The sequence below is a fragment of the Plectropomus leopardus genome, chromosome 20 (assembly GCF_008729295.1).
Source record: "Plectropomus leopardus isolate mb chromosome 20, YSFRI_Pleo_2.0, whole genome shotgun sequence".
Lineage (NCBI taxonomy): Eukaryota > Metazoa > Chordata > Actinopteri > Perciformes > Serranidae > Plectropomus > Plectropomus leopardus.
In genome coordinates, this window is record NC_056482.1 from 9,553,275 (window position 1) to 9,575,922 (window position 22,648).

Sequence of the window (22,648 nt, forward strand, 5' to 3'; positions counted from 1 at the left end):
GTGACTCACCAAAGCTGAGGTGTCCATTTCAGGGAGAACTCCATATTCAGGTCTACAGAGGAGCAAAGTCACCTCCTGTCCTGTTCCTCTCAAGGCTGATATCACCTCCTATGTGAAGGAATCAGACATACAGACACAAAATTACAAATAAAATATAGTCTCAAAAAACAGTCTAATTAGATAACAAATAATGTGTGACCACAGGAGGAGAGACATCCTACTTACATGTTGTGAGAGGCCTTTGAGGGGGGTCTGATTGACCCGCATGATGACGTCGCCCACATTGATGCGACCACTCTCTGCAGCAGGTTGGCCAGGAAACAGCTTTTTAACCCGCACCATGCTGGAGCCGGGGGGTTCTTCAGGGATGTTCTCCTCTCGGCTGAAACTGAAGCCCAGTCCTGATGTGTTTTTCAGCAGACACACCTCAAACACGTTATCTGTGAGGACAAAGACATGCATCTACAGTGAACTGGATACTATTTTATTTGCCAGTGTGTGATCTGTGAATGTGAACTGTCTGGATGAGTTTGTCCTGTGATAAACTGGCAGTGTGGTGTGTCCAGTGCGTATCCTCTCATTTGGCCAACATGGTCCCCGTGACTCTGCACAAGATGATCAACCATCTATTTTTCAATTTTAAAGGCCTGTTCACCCCAAAAACAAAATACATTTTAACTCTCACCTGCAGACCTGTTTATCAGTCTAGATTGTTTTGGTGTGAATTGCAGAGTGTTGGAGATATCAGTTGAAGAGATGTCTGCTTTGTCTTGAATATAATGGAACTAGATAGCACTCGGCTTGCAGTGCTCCAAGAGCCAAAGACATGCATTCAGAACAGTGATATAGTCGGCGGGTATAGTTCGATAGAAAGTAATTAGTTCCTAAAACTGCTCTAAATAAGGTCTATGGCTGATTTCTGTCAAGAGACAGTGACAAAAATTATGGCCCTTTGAGCACCACAAGCTGAATGCCATCTAGTTCCATTATATTAGAGAGAAGACAGACATCTCTACAACTAATAAACAGCACTACAGGTAAGAGGAAACGTGTTTATTTAATTGTGTTAATTTTTAATAAATTACTCACATGCTCATATCAACAGTGAAAGCAGCTTTGTGGGCTGTAATTGTTCTTCCTGTGAGAGAAACCCTCTTGAAAATATTCCAAATTAAGTGAGGAGCCTTAAATCTGTAGTCTTTACTCTGAGCTATGATGCATTATGTAGTTCACCTGAAGCTAATATGGAACTTTAGCAGTCTGAGTTAATCAAATCAAGTTGGTATTTTCCAAAATTGCAGTCTACTTTTAACCTAATTCCCGCTTTGAGTTACTATTCAGCAAGAAAACCTGGTCTGTGGCTTACAGCAAAATACAAGTTCAGGAACAGATTGATAACATACCACATCTACAGCATGCACAAATTAAAAACAGCCAATTCCAGGAAAGCAGTATAACGGTGTCCCACATCCAAACGAGTTACTGAGCTCTAATAGACAGCGGTGTGCAGCTAATGGGTTGTACACACTTGCTCATTTTCTTTCAAATGAGATTACAGCAGCTTACTTTGTTTAGAAAGACCAAAGTGATTTCGTGTAGTACTGTTAAAGAATTTATGCGCTAATAATCACAGTGTTTTTGTGTTTGTTTTCATTACTAACTAACTAACATTTTTACTGGACTGGATTTTCTTAGAGAAAAAAAACAGTTGCACAGCCTACTGACCCAAGCATTTATAATGACGCTGCTTCAGAATAATTAATCATGTGCCTTGTTGTCACCTCACCTGGTGTTACAAAGCTGTACTCTGTTTTTTCTTTGACCTCAAGTGGCTGCTCTTTGTTCTTGCTCTGGTCTTGGTCGCTGCCAGCAGTTCGTGGCGTGCATTGAGGCGTGAGGGGAGCATGGACGCTGTCTGCAGGCAGATGACCCTTCTCCAGCAACAAATGAACAGTCTGAGGGAAAAATGATTTGCTGAGTGTTAGTTGGGCAGCTGGGCACAGCCTAAACAGTTTGGCAGCAGGGCGCTTGTGGTAAATGTCAGCCCTCACCTGGCCCGTGTCTCTGAGTGCTTCTACTGCTTGCTGATGAGTCGCTCCCTCCAGACTTTTTCCATTAACTGCCACCACACGGTCACCTGAACAGAGAACAAACGCAAAAAGAGTCTAAATAAAAGCACATGATCACTCTTGGTTGTTCCAATATTTCTAATTTAGATTAGAATCAAGTCTGTTTCATGTCAATATTTGCAAAATCTTCATTTAGGCTGTCACCTTTATGGATCCTTCCATCGAGCTCAGCAGCTCCTTTTGGTATGATGGCTTTGACGTAGATGCCTCCATGTTTAACAGTCGTGTTGACTCCTCCCTAAGAAATAAACACACCTCTTAGTCTAATAAACCAAAGGAAAAATGGAATTTCCTATGGGGGTTGATGGCTGGGGTGGAGTTTTTTTTTTCATTTAAAGTGTAACTGCTAAAGGGTAAATGCTTTGTCTTTGCTGTGGGTTCAGAAATATAATTTTGGTTCATTATAAAGACTATTACTACAAGAAAATATCATTTACTTCACAAAAGAAGTATTGAAAAACCATCTGGCGAAAACATTGAAGACCAAAGTTTCCCTAAAATCTATACTGTAGTTTGTTAACATGCATGTTTTGTGGATCTAACCATAGATCAGGAATTTGTTGATGCCCATGCGAACGCACACAATAACTGGCTCAGATTTGGGTTTTGCAGATGTTGCCATTTTTTTTAAAAACGCCATTAGCTGCTTCGTGCCTGGTGGAACTTATTTCACCAGAGAGAAATAAATTGCATTTTTGTTTTCAGCAGTTACGTTTCTTTCTCGTCTTTCACCTACTCCAACTGTCCCATCTGCGTCACAAGCTAGACAAAGCTTTTTTCACATCACAATAATGAATTATTTGCAAATGAAAAAAAAAAATCCTCCACTGTGTTGTTATTGACAAAATTACTGTGAGGCTAAATTCTAATAATCAGAGACAGTGAGTTTTTCTGCTCAGTGTCCATTTGGTTATGACAGTCTTGATGATGGGTTTATTGTTATGATGATGAATTTCATGGTAGTTTCAATACACTTACTCAACCAGTTATTGTTCTAAAACACAAATATTTGACAGAGACCTGGTCTGATGACACACAGTCAAGTGATTTGTTATTGAGTGTTATTGTCAATCAATAAGGTGCTCAAATTGTTTTATAGAAATTTGTATTGGTGGTACTCCAGTAAGTCTTCAGCAAACATGTAGGAAACCATAAGAAAGCTCATTAAAGGAATGTGTTAAATTTGTGAAGAAAACTATATTTTGCCTCCACAGAGAATAAAGAATTCGAACATTTTGAAAATAATTGATGAATTAGAGTCACAGGGTGTGCATTTAACAACAAAACTGTATCAAAACATCTGTTTACAAACTCTCACACAACGTGTGCATAAAAAGTGTTTTAAATAGCTCAGATTTTGCTGAAATGCATGTACTTGGGAAGCACTGAGCATACGACTGGATAAATAAGACTGCTTATATTGCACAAGTCATGTAAAAGTTTGTAAAAGGATGTTTTAATATAGTTTTGCTTTTATTAAATGTGCCCCAATTTTACTCTAATTTATTCACTCATCTTTGGATTCTTTGTTCACTGCAGAAGCATGTGAGAAAAACAAGGTTTTCTTCACAAATTCACCGTTACATGGGGTGAGTAATTGATATACAAATGATCATTTTGTGGTCGAAGTATTCCTTTAACAAGTCCTGTTTAAATTGCTTTTGGTCCTTACAGTGCAGGTACTAAATATACTGTGTGATGTTATTGTGAAAAAAAAACCTTATTGATTAAAACAAACAAAAAAAGATAGCATGCTAAAAGGATTAGGAGGACAATACTGCCACAAAAGCTCCCAGGACTGACAGCATCCAGTGTTAGGAAAGCAAACCAAACCAAGCAACATTTAAACACAAACAGTGACAAGATGAGGGGGAAAGGGTCAAAACAAAGAGAGGGTGAAAACCTTGCCGAACAGTACCGTGACACTTATGCCCAGGCTGCTGTCTTTTTTAGACAGCTCAACGTCAAATAGATCTCCTGGACGGAGACTATTGACCCCTGGGGCATTACCATTTAAACTTTCCATGATGTATTCCTGCAAACAGAGAACAGGGCATTAAGGTGAATTATCACAAGCTGAAACATGCAGAGAGAAAACGGGATCGAGGGAGAGTGAGGAAGCTGAACAGGATAACACTGAGAGGAAAGTGTCATAACATGCAGTGTAAACGTAACAAACTGCCATGCATTTAAATAGGAAATGCAATGACAGGCAAAGGTTATGGCAGGCAGTTAGTTGTGCCAAGCATCTGAGAGGTAATGTGTGATGCTTGTTTGTAGAAGAGGAACGACTCTTATCCTGTTCCATTAACAAAAACCATGAAGAAAAACATGTGAGTTTCGATTCACAGATCTCCTGAGTAAATGACTTCTCTGTAGGATGACGTTTAAAAGCAAACAATCCTTTTACAACAATGACATCATGAACACAAAGGCCGCACCTTTTTGACTTTGAGTTTCTCTTGACTACTGGAATATGTCTCCTCATCCATGTCTGAATCCCCCCAGTCAGAATGCTCGGAAACTTTGGGAGCTTCTGACACTTTAGCTTTTCTAGTTTTGGGTGGCAGAGCCGGTGGCGTAGGATCCAAGCCCACGTTAGGTTCTGGTCTATGATGTTGGGCATGGGTGGCAGCTTTGGCGGCAGCTGTAGCTCTTTCCAGGGCCTGCTGAACTCCATTAGCAGGGAGTGGGCTGATTTTAGGAACATTGCTTTTCCTGAAGTCCTGAGAACTGGGGCTGGTGGGCCGGTGGACTGGGGAGGAGGTGGATGACGGTGTGGCAGCGCTGTGGAGAGTGGGACTGGGACTTCCTGTTCCCACCTGCTCCTCTGATGAGGTATCGACGTCCTGTTCTCGTCTCTGGCTAGAGTTAAGCGCCTTCAAAGCAGACTTGGCTTGGTAGGGAAAATAGCCTGAGGAAGAGTCTGTCAAAACAAAGAAGAACAGCTGTAGCTGCGATTACATGGACGTTTAATTTATTGATTTTTTTATTCTGCCCCGGCCATGTCTAATTCTATTATTAGTAATATTATTTCTGTGTTTACTGCAACAAACATCATTTATTCATATTGGGATGGGTTGCTGTTGTTATTTTTGTTTTTGTGATTGTTACTCTCTTTTGTCTAGCCTTAGTTCAGTATTACTGTTTGGCTCTATTTGTCATGTTATTTCTGCAAGAAACTCCCCTCGCTTCTGCTTTGCCTTGTTTGTCAAAGCACTTTGTACATTTTTTTTATTAAAGGTGTTATATAAATAAAGCTATAATTATTAGAATTATGAATATTACTTGACTTTATTTAAGTAGTTTAAAACTGGTAAGCATATCATTGGATGCGGCAATAGATTGACTGAGAAATGGTTTAAGTCGTCGCAGCTAAATAAATGCTTGCTGAGCTGGTAAAGCAGTAATACTTTCTGGCCTTGCTACATTTTTTAAATTAGTTACACAGGAGACGAATTAGACATGTTTTTGGATGTTCATGACCATGTAAACAATAGCCAAAATAATGTATAATCAACATTTTTCCAAAACATTCTCTTAATTCCAAACCTTTTCCTGGCCTGGAAAACAGTTTTTTCCAGTTTCATTCTATTACTATACTATTCCAGGAATTTCATGACCTGTGGGAACGCTGTGAATTAAGTGATACAATAAGATGTAGGTTTATAAGCCCCAGAGGATTTATTCTATATATAACATTTTTGACCTGTGCAGAGTGGTTTTGCCCACTGTGAGGTGTCTAATTTGTCAGAAATATAACAGATGTCCCAGATGCAGGCTACTGCCAACAATAACAAAAGATGGTTGTTTTATCCAGCAACTCAAAGAGATGTCATCAAAGAGCACTCGCATCAGAATGTAGCACTAGCAGAGCGCTGAATATTTTTGGGGATTTTTTGAAGGATTCTCTGTCAAAATCAAAAGAGGGAGGAAGGGAGAAAAAGATGCGGCAGCATGTCGTGTGTGGCGCACTGTTTCACACAATGTTACCCCAGAAAGAATCAATTTATTCCAACCAGGAAGAAACAATGGGAATATGTGTTTACGTGGTTATTAGGTGCTGATGATTTCTGTTGAATGGATTATCAAAGGTTTACACCACCCCTTTCAAACCCAACCCACTGAAAATTGCGGGGCCAATTTCTTCCAACTGAGGTGGTTACAGCAGGAATTTTTATTCTGATTGGGCTATTATTTAGATTAACAATGGAATATTTGGGTCCATAATGCACCTTGGAAGTTTAGTCGACAAGCTGAAAAGTAAGAGACAACATTGGTAATGAAGTCCTTACATAACAACAAAGAATAACTATGACCAAAAACATGATCATTATACACATAACTTTGAAATATCACATCCTGCTCTTACCTTTATAGAGCCTCTCTTTGGGCTGTAACACCACCAGCGTGACATCATCAGGAGCATTTTGGAGAATGTCAACTGTGGTAGCATGAGAGAGCCCCTCCAGCTTGACATCATTCACTGAGATCAGCCGGTCACCTGCAGCAACAATTACAGCTGTTACATTCATGCTAACACTGCTAACTATTATCACAGCAGACAGCAAAAACCATAAAATACCCATAAAAAAAGGAAGAGAGGAAAAAAACACTGGCCTACCAGGTTTAAGGCAACCGTTGACATCAGCAGGACCCCCAGGAGTGATGGAGCTAATGATGGTGCCAAGATCCATACGGCCAGAGTTCTCCCCCCCAACAACTTGGAACCCTGCAGAACACACACAAACACAAACAGATGTAAGCACGTAAATACATACACTCATTCAAACACAAAACATATTGGGGATACTTGTCAAATCTGACAGAAGTGGCAGCACAAACAGTTTGACATTGAGTTATTATTTTAGAAAAATGCACCCGTACCCAGGCCGTATTTCACATCTTTCTTCAGGTGTACAGTTGTGATTTCCTTCTCTGGAGACGGTAAGGAAATGAGCTTTTTCTTGAGTGAATCTGTGCAGAACAAGGACACACGGCATTTGTTATATTTACAGGAAAATACATTCGCTCTGATTGATGCACATTATCATAATTTTGGTCAATAAATTTCACTGGGGATATACAGTAGGCCACTCTGAGCGGATTAGTATATCCACACTGCAACTATTAATCAGCTCAGGCAGGCATACAGTGCTGCTGAAGGGCTCCTACTTCAGCACTGCTGGCTAATGGGCCTGAAAGAAGGGTTAAGCTAGGATGAAAGGGAAGGTCATGAGTTCACTGCCAAGCATGAAGCTATTAAATGGTGGGAGCACTGCCAGTTCCACAAGCAGGCAACACTGAGAGGACAGAGGTTCAGTTCTGCATTATATAATTATGATTTAGCACACAGACTTTTTTTGGGTTGTGTATCCTTACTTGGCTAAACCACGGTCAGTGTATGGTTCAACAGATTGGAGAGGGAGGGGATTTTTACAAAATGATTGACGGTGAAGAGAAGTGGAATATTTCCTGCACTTTGACATTATCCTGTATACAAAGCATGAAAATCCAGAGTCTATAGATTTGGGGGGAAAAAATGACAGAAATTTTGATACATACCATTAACAGAAGCTGGGGTTGAAGGCGGTCCTGAGGAACTGTGCATACTGACACCTGGGAACAGAAACGGAAAACATCAGCAAGACCAGTCTTCATAGAATAATGACAACTAGGCTTCTCATTGGTTTTAACAGACAACATCACATCACCCCAATCCTGGCTTCTCTCTATTGGCTCCCTGTTGGTTTTAGAATTGATTTTAAGATTTTACTGATCACTTTTCAAGCTCGTCTTGGTCTGGCCCCAAGCTACATAAAAGAATTGTAAAGTGTAGTTTAGGGTTATTTAAAAGATTTTCCATGTCATGGCTGAATATTTAGCTGATTTTGACAATGTGATTAAGTCTGTGAGATTTCAGAATTAGATTTATCCTTAAGTGAGAAACACTAACAAATGATCTTCTCCATAATGTTGTCAGACACTTCAAATAATCTGAGGATGTCATTGGCAAAAAAAGGCACTTTTAATGGATGTAAACTGATGCACAAAGTACTAAAACTAACCCATTTTTCCCTCTTACAAAACTACAATCTTAACTTTTGGTGTAATCAATTCACTATTCTGGTTAACTATTATAGAGTCTCTGCCACACCTATGATCAGTTTGATTTATATGATCACAGCTTTTTCATTTAAGCTGGGAACAGCATCCTTACCAACTACATACGCTTGGCCGGTATCCTCTGTGGAGGAAGAGTCCGATTCTTTTTTGGACCTGCTGAGACTCCAGACCGGGCTGCTGTGGGAAACTGAGCCAAAAGATCTGAGACGGAGGAAGGAAAGTAAAGGAAGATTTAGCCTGAGGACACAACTTTCCTCGCTGAACAGGGGCAGAGGAATGAAAAAAAGAGTAAAAAGAGGTGTGCTTGGCTAATCTAAACACACACAGTTATTCTTACTAAATACAAATGTTGATGTGTTTTAGGTTTTTATGCAAACAGAATGCTACTTTACTTAAAATCACACATCATCTGTAAAGCTGACACGAGAGGGAGCAAGTGGCACAAAAACAGGTTTGTTACCAATTTAAAATAGGAAAACACAGTGGTAAACACAGTCTCACAATAACACAGACACAAGGGCGTGTGTGCACCCACACACCCACAGACCCCCAGAGGTTTAATTAGAGGCTTGAGGTGGAGTCGTCTGTGTCTCTGTGGAGTTATGCAGAGCTATAGTCCCAGTAACAAGTCCTCACTTAGTAACCTCAGCCTGTCCTGAGGAGAGCTTGGAGACTCTGGCACTGAACACTTTACAGAGGGCCAACTAATAAACACAAGATCCCATTTCCTTAACTGAGCATGAAATATAATTTAAAAACCTAAAATAAAATATGCTAGCTCCCGAATAGTTTGATAGATGGCAAAGTAATGAAATACCAAAGAAATAATGTCATGATTTGAATTTGAACTACCCTCTCTCATAGATTTGCGTATTGAGGCTTCTGCTTAACATTTCATTTCAACTCACTTGTCCTGTTGGTGTGAGAGGGAGTCTGTGTCAGAACTGGCCCGCTGGTGTAGCTGGAAGTGAGAGGCCACTTGGTTGGGTTGTGCCTGACTCAGTCCGCTGTGCGACTGGCCACGATATGACTCCGCCACCCTCTGCTCCGAAGGATCTGGCATCTGTCCCAGGTTGTGGTGGGAGCGGCTCATTATCCGTGGATTGGAAAGGACTGTGGAGGCCGCTGGATTGAAACCTGGAAAGTGAAGCTCATCTTGGACCAGTATTGGGCCAGACGGTGCCTTGTGGAGGGCCACCTCGGAGTAGGAGATCCTCTTCAGGTGGTCCGGGTTGGAGCGTGTCGATAAGCTGGGGGCCAGGCTGCCTGAGCTCACCGTCCTCCCCACCGAGTCTCCACTCCGAGGGTCAAAGGGATACTGCAAACTGCTCAAGGGGGAGTTTTCTGATGACGAGAAAGGACAGACACAACAGAAAAGGACTGGTTAGTTCATAACTATTGGTCAGGTTAAGGTTTAAAACAGGGCTTTCTTGATTTTTAGGGATGTTGGAAAACTTAAAAATAAAAACAAAGTAGGCCTAAATCTCACCATATCATCAGTGTTTATGGTTTTTTTTGTACAAGAAACAAATAAATGCACATCTCATAGCATAATGGCAGGATGAAGACCTGAACGCAAGCTATATTCACAGAGCTTTCATCCTCTGATAAACAGTCTCTCGAATTAGAAAAGTACCCAGTTAACACAACCAAAGCTAACAGCGTACTGGCTGACCATCAGAGAAAAGAATACACTAAATTTACCAAAAAAAAATATAGAGAATTGTATTAAATATTCCTGAAAATATCAGGAAAATACATTTCTGCTCAAATTCATTGTATATAAACTCCCAGAACTTTTTGTATTCATAATTGCATTGTTATTTTTTTTTTCCCTGGAGATATCCATCTTAATCATCACAGCTAATGGTCTGGCCAATCGTCACCTTATAAACCTAGTCAGAGCGTTATGTCAACAATGTGGTGAAAGTTTGGGGCGTAATGTAGACAAAGTTGTTCTGTTGTTCTGCCAAGTGAAACAAATCAAACCAAGGAAAGCACCATGAGAGCGCCCACAAGTTTGATTCACCTTTAGATAACTGGAATAGATTCAACAGAGTTTTAAGTCTATTGACATGATGGTTGACATAAAATGGCAAAGATTAGATGCATGTCTGTAGAAAGCAGTGGAGCTTATTCAGGTGTATTAACTGCTTGTATGGTAATTTATAGAAACAAACTAAAATTCCAGAGACGGAAATGAGTGGGCATCAGCTAGTATGTGGAGAGGATTATGTGGGCTGGCTGACACATGCAGCTGCGGCTACAAACAGTGTAGTTCAGTGCTGACATCATCAAGAGGTTTATCTTTTTTTGGACGGTGATATTTCACTTTTTGACCCTCTGTGCGAAAACAATTCTGTGACGAGTTAACATTAAACTCATTGAAAATATGTGTCACTCCTTGCTGGTAAAATATTCCCATCTATCATGTGATCTATTTCCACTCAGACATGCGTGGGTGCTCACTTCTCTCCTACCTAGGTCTTGAAGCTCCTGGTTGTTTTGGCGGGCCTTCATCTGCAGGTGGAACTTATGTTGGTCGGAGCAGAGCTGTAGCAGATACTGGCAGGTCTTATTGCTGTCCGTCTGAAACAGGTGCTTAATCCCATCTGATGTGTTCTGGAGGCAAATCTTTTTTTTCTTCAGGGTGAAAAGTTAAACATTTTAATGAAAGTGAGGAGCATCTGTGCTAAAATAGATTGAATAAATCACATTCGCTATAGTGTGGTGTAGTTTTATTTACGTACTACGAATGAAATCTTCTTTGTCTCCCTCCAGGGGAACCTTAGCACCGGGGTACGATTTCCATTTAGCACCTCGAAGATGAGCACCCCCTTGGAGTAGACGCCCAGCATGATGCCCGTCTGGGAACGCTTCTCAGGAAGAACCCGATGGAAATGGACCCCATATTCTGTCAGCCTCTGGCTCACCTTTTAGACAAACAATGTTAAATCAGACAACATTGACTGAGAAAGAGGCAAGGGATGTCATTGTGTTTTTCATGCAAAGTACACTGATTTTTTTATCTAATTACATACAATATGATGTTATTATTCTCTTTGGCTCAGTGGCATGAAGAAGATAGAGCTGCTTCAGTCGACCGTGGGAAGAATGAAAATTTATAAAATAAAGCAAAAATTTTCAGAGCAAAAACAAAGTCACTGCAGAATGAATATTAAGGATTTTTAGTACAGGAGTTGAGAGGTTTTTGAAAATGTTCTGTACCAAAAGCTATAAAAGAGATTAAAAGCAGATGCGATTCTGTTGTTGGAGTTAAAATGTGGGACAATGCTGATACGTGTAACTCATTTTTGGTTTTCAAAGAATGATTTACATGATTACTTTGCAGGTTGCAAGTCTGACTGATTTCTTTTTATCTTTAAAGTGTAGTTGACTGATAAAACTGATAAGAATGTAGGACAGGCATTTATATATATGCCTTTGCTTCTGCCTGATCCTTTTCATTCACTACAGTATAGACTGCTGATTTTGTTTATACAGTTTGTATTGTTTTTACTTATTCTATTATGTGTGATGAAATAAAAACACTGAACTGAAAAAAAAGCCAAAAAACAAAACACACTGAAAAAGACACAGCTACATTTGTTTGTAGCTGACGTTGCAATCTTTGCTGTGAAACTAACTCAGATGTATGACTTCTTCTGCCAAAGTAAACTCTTTTTCTAGAGCGCCTGCCATATTGTGCAAACAAAATAATCATAGCGTTTGACACAAAATAAACATGTGTAGCAGTAACTGAAAATATTTTGGTCCATTTGTCTGAAACCATGATTTCTATAGAGTCTGGTGTTGCTGACCTTGAGAAACTCAAACTCTGCCTCAGAGTCAGATGCTCCAAAGTAGTTGCTGTGAAGTTTCGGAAGCTCCTCCTTGATAGTCGTCTGGTCAACCTTATCCAGGACAGTCACCGGGAGGTAGTGCTCCAGTCTGAAGTAGGTCTTTCCATGGAGCTGAGGCACAGAGATGAACATTATTTTTAGGATCAATTTGTCATTTCATGAAATTTAATTTCATGAGACCAGTGTCCAGCTTCTTTCATTTCCATTTCTAATTAGTTTTACAAGTTGTTTATCTCACATTCTACTTCAAATAGGTTTATTCAGCCAAAACATGTATAACACACAATTAAAATTTATAAGAAATAAAAAGAAAAGAATCAGAAAGGAAATGAGCAATTAAAAAAATAAATAATAATTTCACAATTCAGTTAAAAGCGGTATTTTAAGTCAAGAGTTGTTATCTGCTAACACACACAGTGGATGTAGCAAAGAGATTTAGTACCTCAGTTTGGTAGTCACTGAATTCAGCCTGCAGCGCCAGGGAAGCTAACAGGATGGCATTTTCTGTGTCACAGCGCATCCTCTCCTCCAAGATATCCTTCCTCAGCTGTAAGTAGTACTGATGTTTGGTCATAGCATGCCTGTTACACACCGAAAAATAAAGACATTTTTGTTTATATGGATTTATTAGGATTTAATGTGACATGCCAACACATGGGCCCATTGTTGTGTAGCAATGAAACTCCTGAAAGTTTGCACTCTCACCTACCAAAATAGACACTTACTGTATGAGGTTGACATCATCAAGGAAAAATTTGATGCGTAAGAAAAGGTTAAAAGGCACATCAGATTTCTTCTTCCTGGGATCCTCCTTCCATCCCTCTGGAGCCACTTTGGACAGTTTGGCATCAGGATCAACGAAGAAAAACTCATTTTCTGTGTGTAGGATTTTCAGGAGGAGAGGATTCAGGTGATGGAGAGGAGTCGAGAGAGAAGGAATTAATCAGTAATGTCTGCTTGCAGCAACATTTTGCATCTTTAATGAGACATCAAGTGTAGAAAATTACTTTATATGGAAATAACATGAACTTTTGCACCAAAATCTAATCAAACCACATCTAGTATGCCTGACGTGAACTCGTGGTTTTATACCTTGCATTTAGTGGCAATTACATTACATTACATTACACATTACATTTTTTATAACTACGCATAAATTCATAAATTCGTGTGTACCTGAAAATAAGAATTATTGAGTTTTCGTTACCTTACAATAGGTGGTTTATATCTACATAAAGAGAACGGGCCCTTTTCTATGGAGTCTGCCATGTTTTCCCTACAGTAGCCCTGAACAGACAATCCAAATTTGGGCTCTGGATAAGGACATATGCGTGATTGCGTCAGCCCCCCTAGATCTCCTAAATGCTTGGTAGATGTGAGATTTTGACTGCAGTCTGAAAACCTCACCACTAGATGCCATTAAATCCTACACACTAGACCTTTAAGAAGGGAAAAATTTTCTCTAAAATAAATGATGCGTCGAAGGTCTTCCATGAACAACACTGGATTCCTGGAATGTTTTCTTAGGGGGTCGAGAAGGTTTTTAAGGTTAACATGGATCAGTGACAGAGCTAACACTGGTTAACAAATAAGAGCTATGGTAACAAGGAAGTGCACACAATATGGAGGACTGACCCCCTACGTTTGTATACCTCACAGTCTTGTGTTCTTTATATAAGCTTGTTTTTTTTTTATTTAGTCTAAGTCCTGTGTCAAATGTCCTTTAAAAAAGGTTTTAGTTGAATAAAGGTCTGGGCATTTTAGTCTTATCTAACAAAACAATAACTATTTTAGTAAAGTTTTTGTCAAGAAAGCTCCTGACATTTTACTTTCAGATTTTACTGAACATTTCATCAATATAAAATGTTCAATATAATATCAGTCAATCTAGTCTTGCCCAAACCAATAATCTTGTCATTTTAGAAATGTATTTCATACAAGATTTTTACCTGATAATCTGCTGAAGAACACAGGTCGAATGATAAAGAATGCAGTTTTGCAGGAAGTGTCTGGTCTGGAAGTGAAACATGTTCTAATTTGCATATTCATGTTGAACCAACCTGATTCAATAAGTAGCTTAAAGCTATATACCCTCATTAACACTAATATAAAACAATGGGCCCAGATATCATCCATTTTTTTTTCTACCAAGCCCTTTTGTTGATATTGTCAGCTTCAACTTAAGTTACTTAAGTGCAGTCTGTGCTCATTGTGTGCTGCAGGTGTAGTACTGATATGGTACACACAGCACAAGAAAGGGAAATGCTGCCTTGAAAGAAACAATTAATATTTCTTCTCCTCTTTTTATTCCAAGGTTTCATTTGAAGGAAAAGGAAAGCAGAAGACTGCATGTAGGATTCCTCTGCCTTGATTCTCATCGTGCCCAGTTTGAAAAATGTTTTGCATACCATACACAGACCTTCATATACATTACCTTGTGCTAGTTTCAGCCATGCCACAAAATCTTGGTTAAATAGCCAATTTTTCTATAATGTACACTTCAGAGTCAAGTTATAGAAAAGATATTTAGTGAATTATTTTTTAAAAAGTAGATCTTACCAATTTATATTGCGCAATGTAAGAAAAACAATTCATAAAATCTTACTTCCCATGTCTTAACATTTTTAAGCCTTTTGAGAGTTCGACTTCAGACATTTTAATACCAATTTAGGCCTTTTTTAGGTTAATAAATTAAATGTCTTTATAAGGATCTGTGGAAATCCGGTAGTCAAAGAAAATAAAGAGAGATTTTAGTTATGTTTTGATCTTTTAGACTACATTTAGTCTTGTCTTTTTTCATCAGCAAAATGGGATGTCTATTTAGTCCCAGCCAGTGTTTAATGAAGCCAGTGCCGTCTCATCTTTGTAACAGAAAAAAAGGCTGTTGACAAACATATTTAGTCATGGTTTTGATTAACAAAATTAACACCACAACGTCATACACAGGAGCAATATACAGTACCTCTGAGGTATGCTAGGCCAAAGAGATGGTGCTCCACAAGCCCGATGTGAGCAACCACCATATCAAGAACGTCTTTACACACTGCCTTGACGTCACAGCTCAGCTCCAGCTTTTGGCCATTCAGCAGCACCACACCCACCTTCCTCTGCACTTCCTCCACCTTACCACGTTTCTTGTGGGCAGAGAGAAAAAAAGGAAGGAATAATGTATTTATGATTAGGAAACAAGGAAGTTTCTGTGACAACACCATGGATACATTGGCTTAAAGGTGGCATTAAATTTACATCCTCACCATTATCGAAGAGGGAACAGACAAGGCAACAGGGGGCTCACTGGCCATCTTCACAAACTCAGGCCCGTGGAAGTTCTGTCATTGGTGTAAAAAAAAAAAAAAAAAGAAAGTAATTGTCATGGGGACAACATTTAATTTACTGAAAAGTTAAAGGATAATTTGCAACCTGGGCCTTTTTTTCTTATATGTTTGTGTGATGAAACACTATACAAAAACAATCATTGCACATGTATTACACATATATGACCTACTATCTTTCCACACAAAAACACTCACACTGCAGGTTCAAACCTGTTTTAATAGCTGCTGTAATCATGAATTTTCAATGACAACAGCTCATGTGATTCTTTTTAACTGTTGCACACACGCTTCCTTGTTGCTTCTCTGTTGTAATCATGTCTCACCAGAAGTGGAAGGGCAAGATTCCTTTTCTTCAGCTTAAAGGATTTTGTAACTGGAAAACCACCACATTCAAAATGACATCAACTTAAAATCTACCATAGAAGTATAATTCAGCTGATAGGAGTATAATTCATGCACTCCATTTAAGGTTTACTGCCAGCATCAGCAGATTGTTGCTAACTTAATCACTTGTGTTAACACATTTTGTGACAGTAGGTGGGATGAATGCAACCGTACCCAAAAAATCCCACATGTACCACAATCCCATATATTTGTAATTACAGCAGAGAGGGTGACATGAATTATGTTTAACAGTCAGCAACTTGAATTTCAAAACATTCAGTAAGCACACCATCAACAACTGAGTTGCCAATGAGCTAAGCCTGATAAGTCTGACTCCCTAAGTGTTTCCACACTGAAGAGTTTGATTTACCTTTCTTCCTCACCAACAGCTCTATTTTTGCAATCATCTTAAAAGTTATACCAACAAAGTTTCAGAACAACAGACAGTGACTCTCTGTTTTTAACTCATGCTGAAAGTTTCTTTTGGACTTTTGGGGGAGGGGGACGAGCACATTTGCTGGGAAGGGGTGCGCTTTATTAACAAAATAAAAGACTAAAAGAAAGCAGCGCTGATAGACTCGTCCTATTGAACTAAATCATTTTATCTCGATTATCTTGTTTTGAAACTCGAGGGAAGCCAAAACCGTAACTGAAAATAAAACCAGCCCTAATTTAAAGCATATCTTTAAGTCTGTTAAACCATAAAGAGCAAAGACCTTGGGTTTGCGAAGTGGCACAGAAGAGGCGTGGAGTGGATCTCGAAGGTCGAGCATGGAAGTACGAGATGGGGCCAGGGGGTCATCAGTGGGGTACGCCCTGGACAGCCTGCTGGCCAGGTGGGCCTGGAGCCGCTGCACCTCCTCCTCCTGCCTCTGAAGGAGCAGCTCCGCTCCAACCAGACCTTCATCAGCTGCACCCTCATACAGCCTGCAGGCAGAAGAGATGAAGGAAGGTAGTGTCAGTCTGATACTGTCAAAAAGCTGAATGGAATAGGATGCGTTGTGAATTTGTCTTTTATTTACTGGATTTCTTTTTTGCTTCCTCCATAAAACAAATACCTATAAGTGGCAACATGAGCAGGGAATGTCAGAAAATGTAGTGACACACAAAAGTCACCAAATACTGGCTGATTTTCTTTTAGGGAAAACAAGTGCTCTGTGCACAGGGACAGATAGAAACCATGGTTTTTCTGTTAGCAGGCACAGCAACAGCAGGCAGCAGTTCTCTGTAATGCCAGAGATTAGAGAGACAGGGATTGCTGAATGTGGATGTCACATTAGATGACCTCACTAGCAAAGCATGGGGCTAACCCTGCTGTGCCACACCAGCTGTGTGTGACCCAGAGGACCGAACAGGACCAATTCATCGATGAGTTCCCTGCTCTGTCTCTGTTGGGTCTGTAACATCCATGAAAGGACAGATTTCCATATGATCATCTAACTAGTAGCTGTGGTTTGGCTGCTTAGTGGAGAAAACAATACTGGAACTGTGTTTGTTAAATTGCCACCTGTTTAAAAACTGTAAAAAAAAAACAAAAAACTATGTGTGTGTTACCTGTGCCTGTGTGTGTTATGACTTGTCAGCGACAGGGCATCATGTTCAGAGGAAAGTGCCACCTGGGAGCCAAACCTCCTCACATCGCCTGGTTTCTTAGCTGAAAGAGACATGGGAGTATTAGCTGTGTACACACACACACACAAACACACACACACACACACACACGCACAAACACATGGGTAATAATGTAATAAATATATATAAATGTAGTTTTCACACACACACAATCAGACACACCCCTCCAGACACACACACTGTGGTCCAAATGTACCTGCATGAACATGTGTTCAGAGGTGGAGTAGTTTGAGAAATCAGGTCAAATTAGCACCATGAATGGTCGCTCTGTTGTCATGAGTTGAAATTGTGTACAAAATACCATTATTGCATGACAGCAATAGTGTTTGTCAGCCACTACAAAAATACACTGAATGATCTAGCACATCGAGAGCCTTCCCATGTCTTCAGCTGAAAGTGATTCAAACAGCCTTTATTTTGGAACGCTTTTAAAGACCCTGTGAGATGAAAAATACATTTTCCATTTCAGACCATGCTCCTGTATTAGTTCATTATTTATCTTTTGTTTTATGCAAAATGCATGTTAAAAAAATATCAGTATCAGAGTATTCTATACATTAAAATCATCGACTTTTCCCTTCCTTTTCAATCAGGTCAAATGATTTCAAATGTTTGATGTCTCATACTGCAATCGGGGGCAATTACCTCTACCTCCTCCTTCTCTTGATCTAATGGTTAGGGAGGTGCACGTGAAGCCAACAGTCTGCTGTAGCTCCATAGCACGCTCACTTTTTAGCCATCCAATCAAAAGTGAAGGATTTTATTAAAATCCCTCTTATAACTGTACACGGCTGAAATATTTCCTTTTACAAGGAAAAAAGTACTTTACAGAGGCCACAGATGCTCAAACTTCCGTTTCACTTGGACTTTAATATATTTTAGTCATTTCCACATAAAACTGGCACTGTTTCCACTACATCTCTGAATTCTTCACAGCTATGAGCTCAATTATTTATTGTTTCTTTTTTATCAGACAAAATATGTTGGAGATGTTGTTTTTTACCTTGACATGTTTTGACTAATGACTGCAGTTGGCAGTCGAAACCTTTTATGTCATTTTTTGTTTGATAAAAAAGAAACAGAATAAACGATCAAAAATAAAAAGAATGAAAAAAATGAACTTGCTTGATCTATGAGCTCAATGTCAAAAATTTGTGCAAAAGTGCAACCTGTGGACATGATGATGGTGTTAGGTCATCGTGAATAAATCTGCTTTTGACCTTTATCAGCTTCATCTCCCACTACACTGAAAATTTGGAGTGAATTAATCTTGATTACTCACGATTATAAAAACAAAAGCAAATCACACTGCATTTGAAACTACCTCTATAAGTACTTACTAATATATTTTGATATTAATAAACGTGTTTACTGACATATTATCAGTCTACTATAGTGCAAGCCTTACACTGGCACCTGACTCTGTGTACCGGGAAAGTTGTACCTGCACTGTCATACCAACCAGTGACGCTGACGGTGTGTTATCTTGTGCAGTCCTACTTAGCTAAGGACATGATCTAATTCCATTGAGAGCTGCAGGTGAGTGACAGACAGCAGATGACTTTGCGGTTACCTGGAAACAAGTGAAAATGGAGAGCGGTGCACCTCACCACATTTAGGCTACAAAGTGTGCCCTGTGAGGTTTGGCAATAAGACAGTGGGGAATCTGGCTTTGAGCAGGACAGACCACAGTCAGCGGTCAGCGGAGACAAAGAATAATTGATATCCCTTGCCAGTGGCTTTCAATCCCAGGCTTTGCTGGCCAGACGACTGCTGGTTTTCCTGTTAAATGATTCACTCACCGTTCCAGGTGTAAATCTGATTAGATTTCCTAAAGTGAAAACCAGCAGGGCTAGAAATCCTCAGGAACATGACCGAGAACCATGTAGCTACTGTGTGGCTTCTTCTTTTTTCCTCTTAAATGATTAATTCAGTCTATTGTAACAGAAGACTAGAAGAGTTAGGCTATTCTGAAATGTATCCTACTTTGGTTTGTTATTTTTGCTTCTGCCGCATGCACAAAACCAGTATGCGATATGCAGCATGTGCTACCTGTTGCACACAAAGGTTTACACAAACACAAGTGCCACACAAGGTGTAGTACAGGCCTATTCAACTGATGGCCCGCGAGCCGCATCCAGCCCAGAAGCAATCTCTGAGTGTCCCAGCATACATAAATCTTATATATCGGTATGACAAAAGATCTAAACTACATACAGTGTCTCATCATATCTTTCACAAATTAACTTAGACCCATGCGATTCCGATCCCGATTTCCGACCATGCTTAGTAGCTTTAGAAAACATGTTGTTTGTGGTGGAATAGTCAAAAAACATTCCTCCTGAACATTTTTCCTTGACATTGATGTAAGAAGTCATGAGGTGAGGTGAGTTGTGTGTGTGTGTGTGTGTCTATGTGTGTGTGTGAGACAGAAGGGAATGGGAGGGAGCAAGATACAGGGTTTCACTGTTTTAAGGTATTCTTTTCATATGAAAGTTGATGATTATCTTACTGTGTACATTTGCTCATCTACGATATTGGAAAATTACTCAGCTGGCTGGAAAATCTCACCTTGCTTTCAGTTACTTTCAAAAGGGAAACTTTTTACACACGCTTCTATTAAAAAATGATTTCAAGTCTTAATTACAGTGATAAAACATTTATTTAATCAAAACTAACCCTTCTGTTTTCACTCCTTTAAGTGTCATTCTGACTGATAAGAATAATAATTCTGTGATACTGTAAAACCGCAGTATTTTCTGAGACGGTTATCGTGCCGTAAAAATCTCATACCTTTGCAACCCCAGACAGATGTTATTATGGTTCTACGCATTGATAGCTTTTTTTAAAAAATTTTCTGCACTTGGCAATGTGCCTAAGGCAGATATGTGACCCAAATGAGATTTTTTTTAATATCAAAAGTGAAAGGATAAAAACACTGCTATTTTTTACTGCCTTCATTTGCATTTGTTCAAACTTTTTCATAAACAAGAGATATAGCCCTGGCGTAGTTTGCCATTGACTTTGCATAAAAAGATTAAAAATGACAATAAAGAATTCCTCAGGGGCATCTTCTACCTTGTCTGTAGTCTGGATCAGAGGAAGCCACTGAGGGGCTTTCGCTGGATGAACTGTAGTCGCTGTGGTACCTCTGGTGGCCATGGACTGGGTCTGAGGGAGGAGAAAGACCATCAGCCCATCTTTTTAAAGTAATTTAATATAACCATGCAGGAATATATGAGCAAGTCTGCGAAATAATGAAATGGATCAAACTTCATGCACATGACACAACTTCAAAAATGGTTAAAAATGGACTTGTTTCTGTTTGTGAGGGATGTTAAGGTAAGGCGGTTTCTTTTCAACACAGAACTTCACAAAAACTTTTTATTAGACTTGGACAGCAGGTGAACTGACGTGCTACTGTTTTCTTCCACAACACTCTCTCCAAATCCTGCTGAGACTGATGGCAACCCCAAACCAGACTGAGGCACACAAAGTAGGTATTACTCATGCTGTTGGTAAACACTCCTAATGAAAGACATATGTAACTACACTGAAAAGCAGCTTCTGCACAAGTGTACACAGGCATGCCTCCTGTCAGGTTTTTGTTGAGGGCGTAATCTTTTGTCTTGCTTGACTGGATGAACCACAGCAAGTACAGACCAGCTTGCCACGATTATTCACTTTTTCTCAGCAATACTCCTTAAACTCAGCAATGACTTGAAAGTGTGTGGCAACGCAGGAAAACAACATAAACAATGTTTAAAACAGTGTGAAATCTAACCTTGTGTGTCCTGTTTTTCCCTGGCTTACACACAGAACTTGACAGTCCTGCTGTTCAGTATCAGCTACATAGCTTGAATGAATGGCATTCCCTTGTCATTGCTAAGGCATTCTGGTTCAGAGTTTCACAGTACAACGTCTCTTTGTAATGATGTCTGTCTTACGTAAACATTATATGAGTAAAAGCATTATGGCCAAGTAGCAACTATAACTTTACTAGGAAACTGTGGAAAAAGCTTTTCCATTTTCTGCTGGATAGTGAGTCATGAGAGAGCAGCTTTATTTGCATAATAAGGTACAGACAGGAAGAGTTTCTTCTGTCATTTATAGTCATTCACCATTTTAGCTTCACTAATGCGATTAACACTTACTGAACGACATCTTTTTACAGATACTCACACACGTGTCCTACACTGTCCTCTATGTTGCTATTGTGCAGGCCTTATAGTTGGAGACATACAGGGTGAAGTGGGGAATATAATGCAGAGAATAGAAAACCATCAAACCCATTGCTGTCACAAGAACAGCCCAACACTATCAGCAGGATTTTTTCAAAAAGGGCCAATTAGAACTGTTTATGATCTGATTACAGTCTGACAGGAAAACGAAACCGAAACAGAGCTAAAAGTTTTTCATGTACTACTAAATTTTGTAAACATATATTGAAAGACAAAAAATAACAAAAAAAACCTAGCTTGTCAGGAGCCAGGAAGAAAATGTGGGTGATTGTATTTATGATTATCCAAACAAATCTTGTATTAAACGTACATTAACTTCACTATTAAAAAACATCCTCAGTTAAAGTCAGATCCTGGATAGGGCAAAAATAACAGGAAAGACCCCAGCGCAAACAATAATGAAAAAAAGGTTGTCTGAGGTGCTGCTTTAATCCAAAGTCATACAATTTGATGCTGTGATTTGTACTTGTAAGTAAAATCCTGTTATAAACACAGCTGAAATGCAAGTACCCAGCCTACCAGGGGTGGGGGGGGGGGACTTGATACAGCATTGTATTGCAATATTTTGCCTGGCAATATTATATCAATACATGGACACCACGTTTTTGTTTTTTTTTTAACGTTGGTAAGATTGAAAATACAAATTTCACTTTTAGTAGCCAACTAGAGTTTTAAAAAAGGCTTTTCCAGTCAGCTATATACATGTTATTGCAATAAAAATGACTGAAATTAGATGAACAGACTTAACGGTAATAAATCACAATACATCGCTATACATTTTAAATACTCTGCATTGCAAAACGTTAATAATGTTGTACAGGAACTTAGGCTGAATATTGAGCGCAGAAACGCAAAAAATGTCACTTCTGTCATTTTTTAAAATAAATGTAGCTTGCGGAGAAATTCCAATATGTACAAAATTCAAATCTCTGGTCAAG

The 22,648-nt window shown here is 39.3% G+C and overlaps 1 protein-coding gene across 3 annotated transcripts in view; it reads right to left on the minus strand.

Annotated features, from left to right (window-relative positions):
* The window catches only part of ptpn13 (protein tyrosine phosphatase non-receptor type 13), a 57,926-nt gene that overhangs the window by 7,979 nt on the left and 27,299 nt on the right, over positions 1-22,648 (minus strand). Inside the window, exons 8-30 of one of the 3 annotated variants that reach the window (XM_042508776.1) lie at positions 20,548-20,640; positions 17,392-17,491; positions 16,554-16,764; positions 15,373-15,447; positions 15,081-15,252; positions 12,844-12,994; positions 12,561-12,699; positions 12,077-12,229; positions 11,006-11,188; positions 10,736-10,898; positions 9,164-9,599; positions 8,350-8,456; positions 7,695-7,748; positions 7,017-7,106; positions 6,754-6,861; positions 6,502-6,633; positions 4,571-5,055; positions 4,048-4,164; positions 2,274-2,367; positions 2,052-2,137; positions 1,787-1,955; positions 226-440; positions 10-108 (exon numbers count right to left, since the gene is read on the minus strand). In XM_042508776.1, coding sequence (XP_042364710.1) covers positions 10-108; positions 226-440; positions 1,787-1,955; positions 2,052-2,137; positions 2,274-2,367; positions 4,048-4,164; positions 4,571-5,055; positions 6,502-6,633; positions 6,754-6,861; positions 7,017-7,106; positions 7,695-7,748; positions 8,350-8,456; positions 9,164-9,599; positions 10,736-10,898; positions 11,006-11,188; positions 12,077-12,229; positions 12,561-12,699; positions 12,844-12,994; positions 15,081-15,252; positions 15,373-15,447; positions 16,554-16,764; positions 17,392-17,491; positions 20,548-20,640 — 3,632 coding nt within the window. Of the gene's footprint in view, positions 1-9; positions 109-225; positions 441-1,786; positions 1,956-2,051; positions 2,138-2,273; positions 2,368-4,032; positions 4,165-4,570; positions 5,056-6,501; positions 6,634-6,753; positions 6,862-7,016; positions 7,107-7,694; positions 7,749-8,349; positions 8,457-9,163; positions 9,600-10,735; positions 10,899-11,005; positions 11,189-12,076; positions 12,230-12,560; positions 12,700-12,843; positions 12,995-15,080; positions 15,253-15,372; positions 15,448-16,553; positions 16,765-17,391; positions 17,492-20,547; positions 20,641-22,648 lie in introns of all 3 variants that reach the window. The other 2 variants (XM_042508775.1, XM_042508777.1) reach the window with 2 other exon arrangements.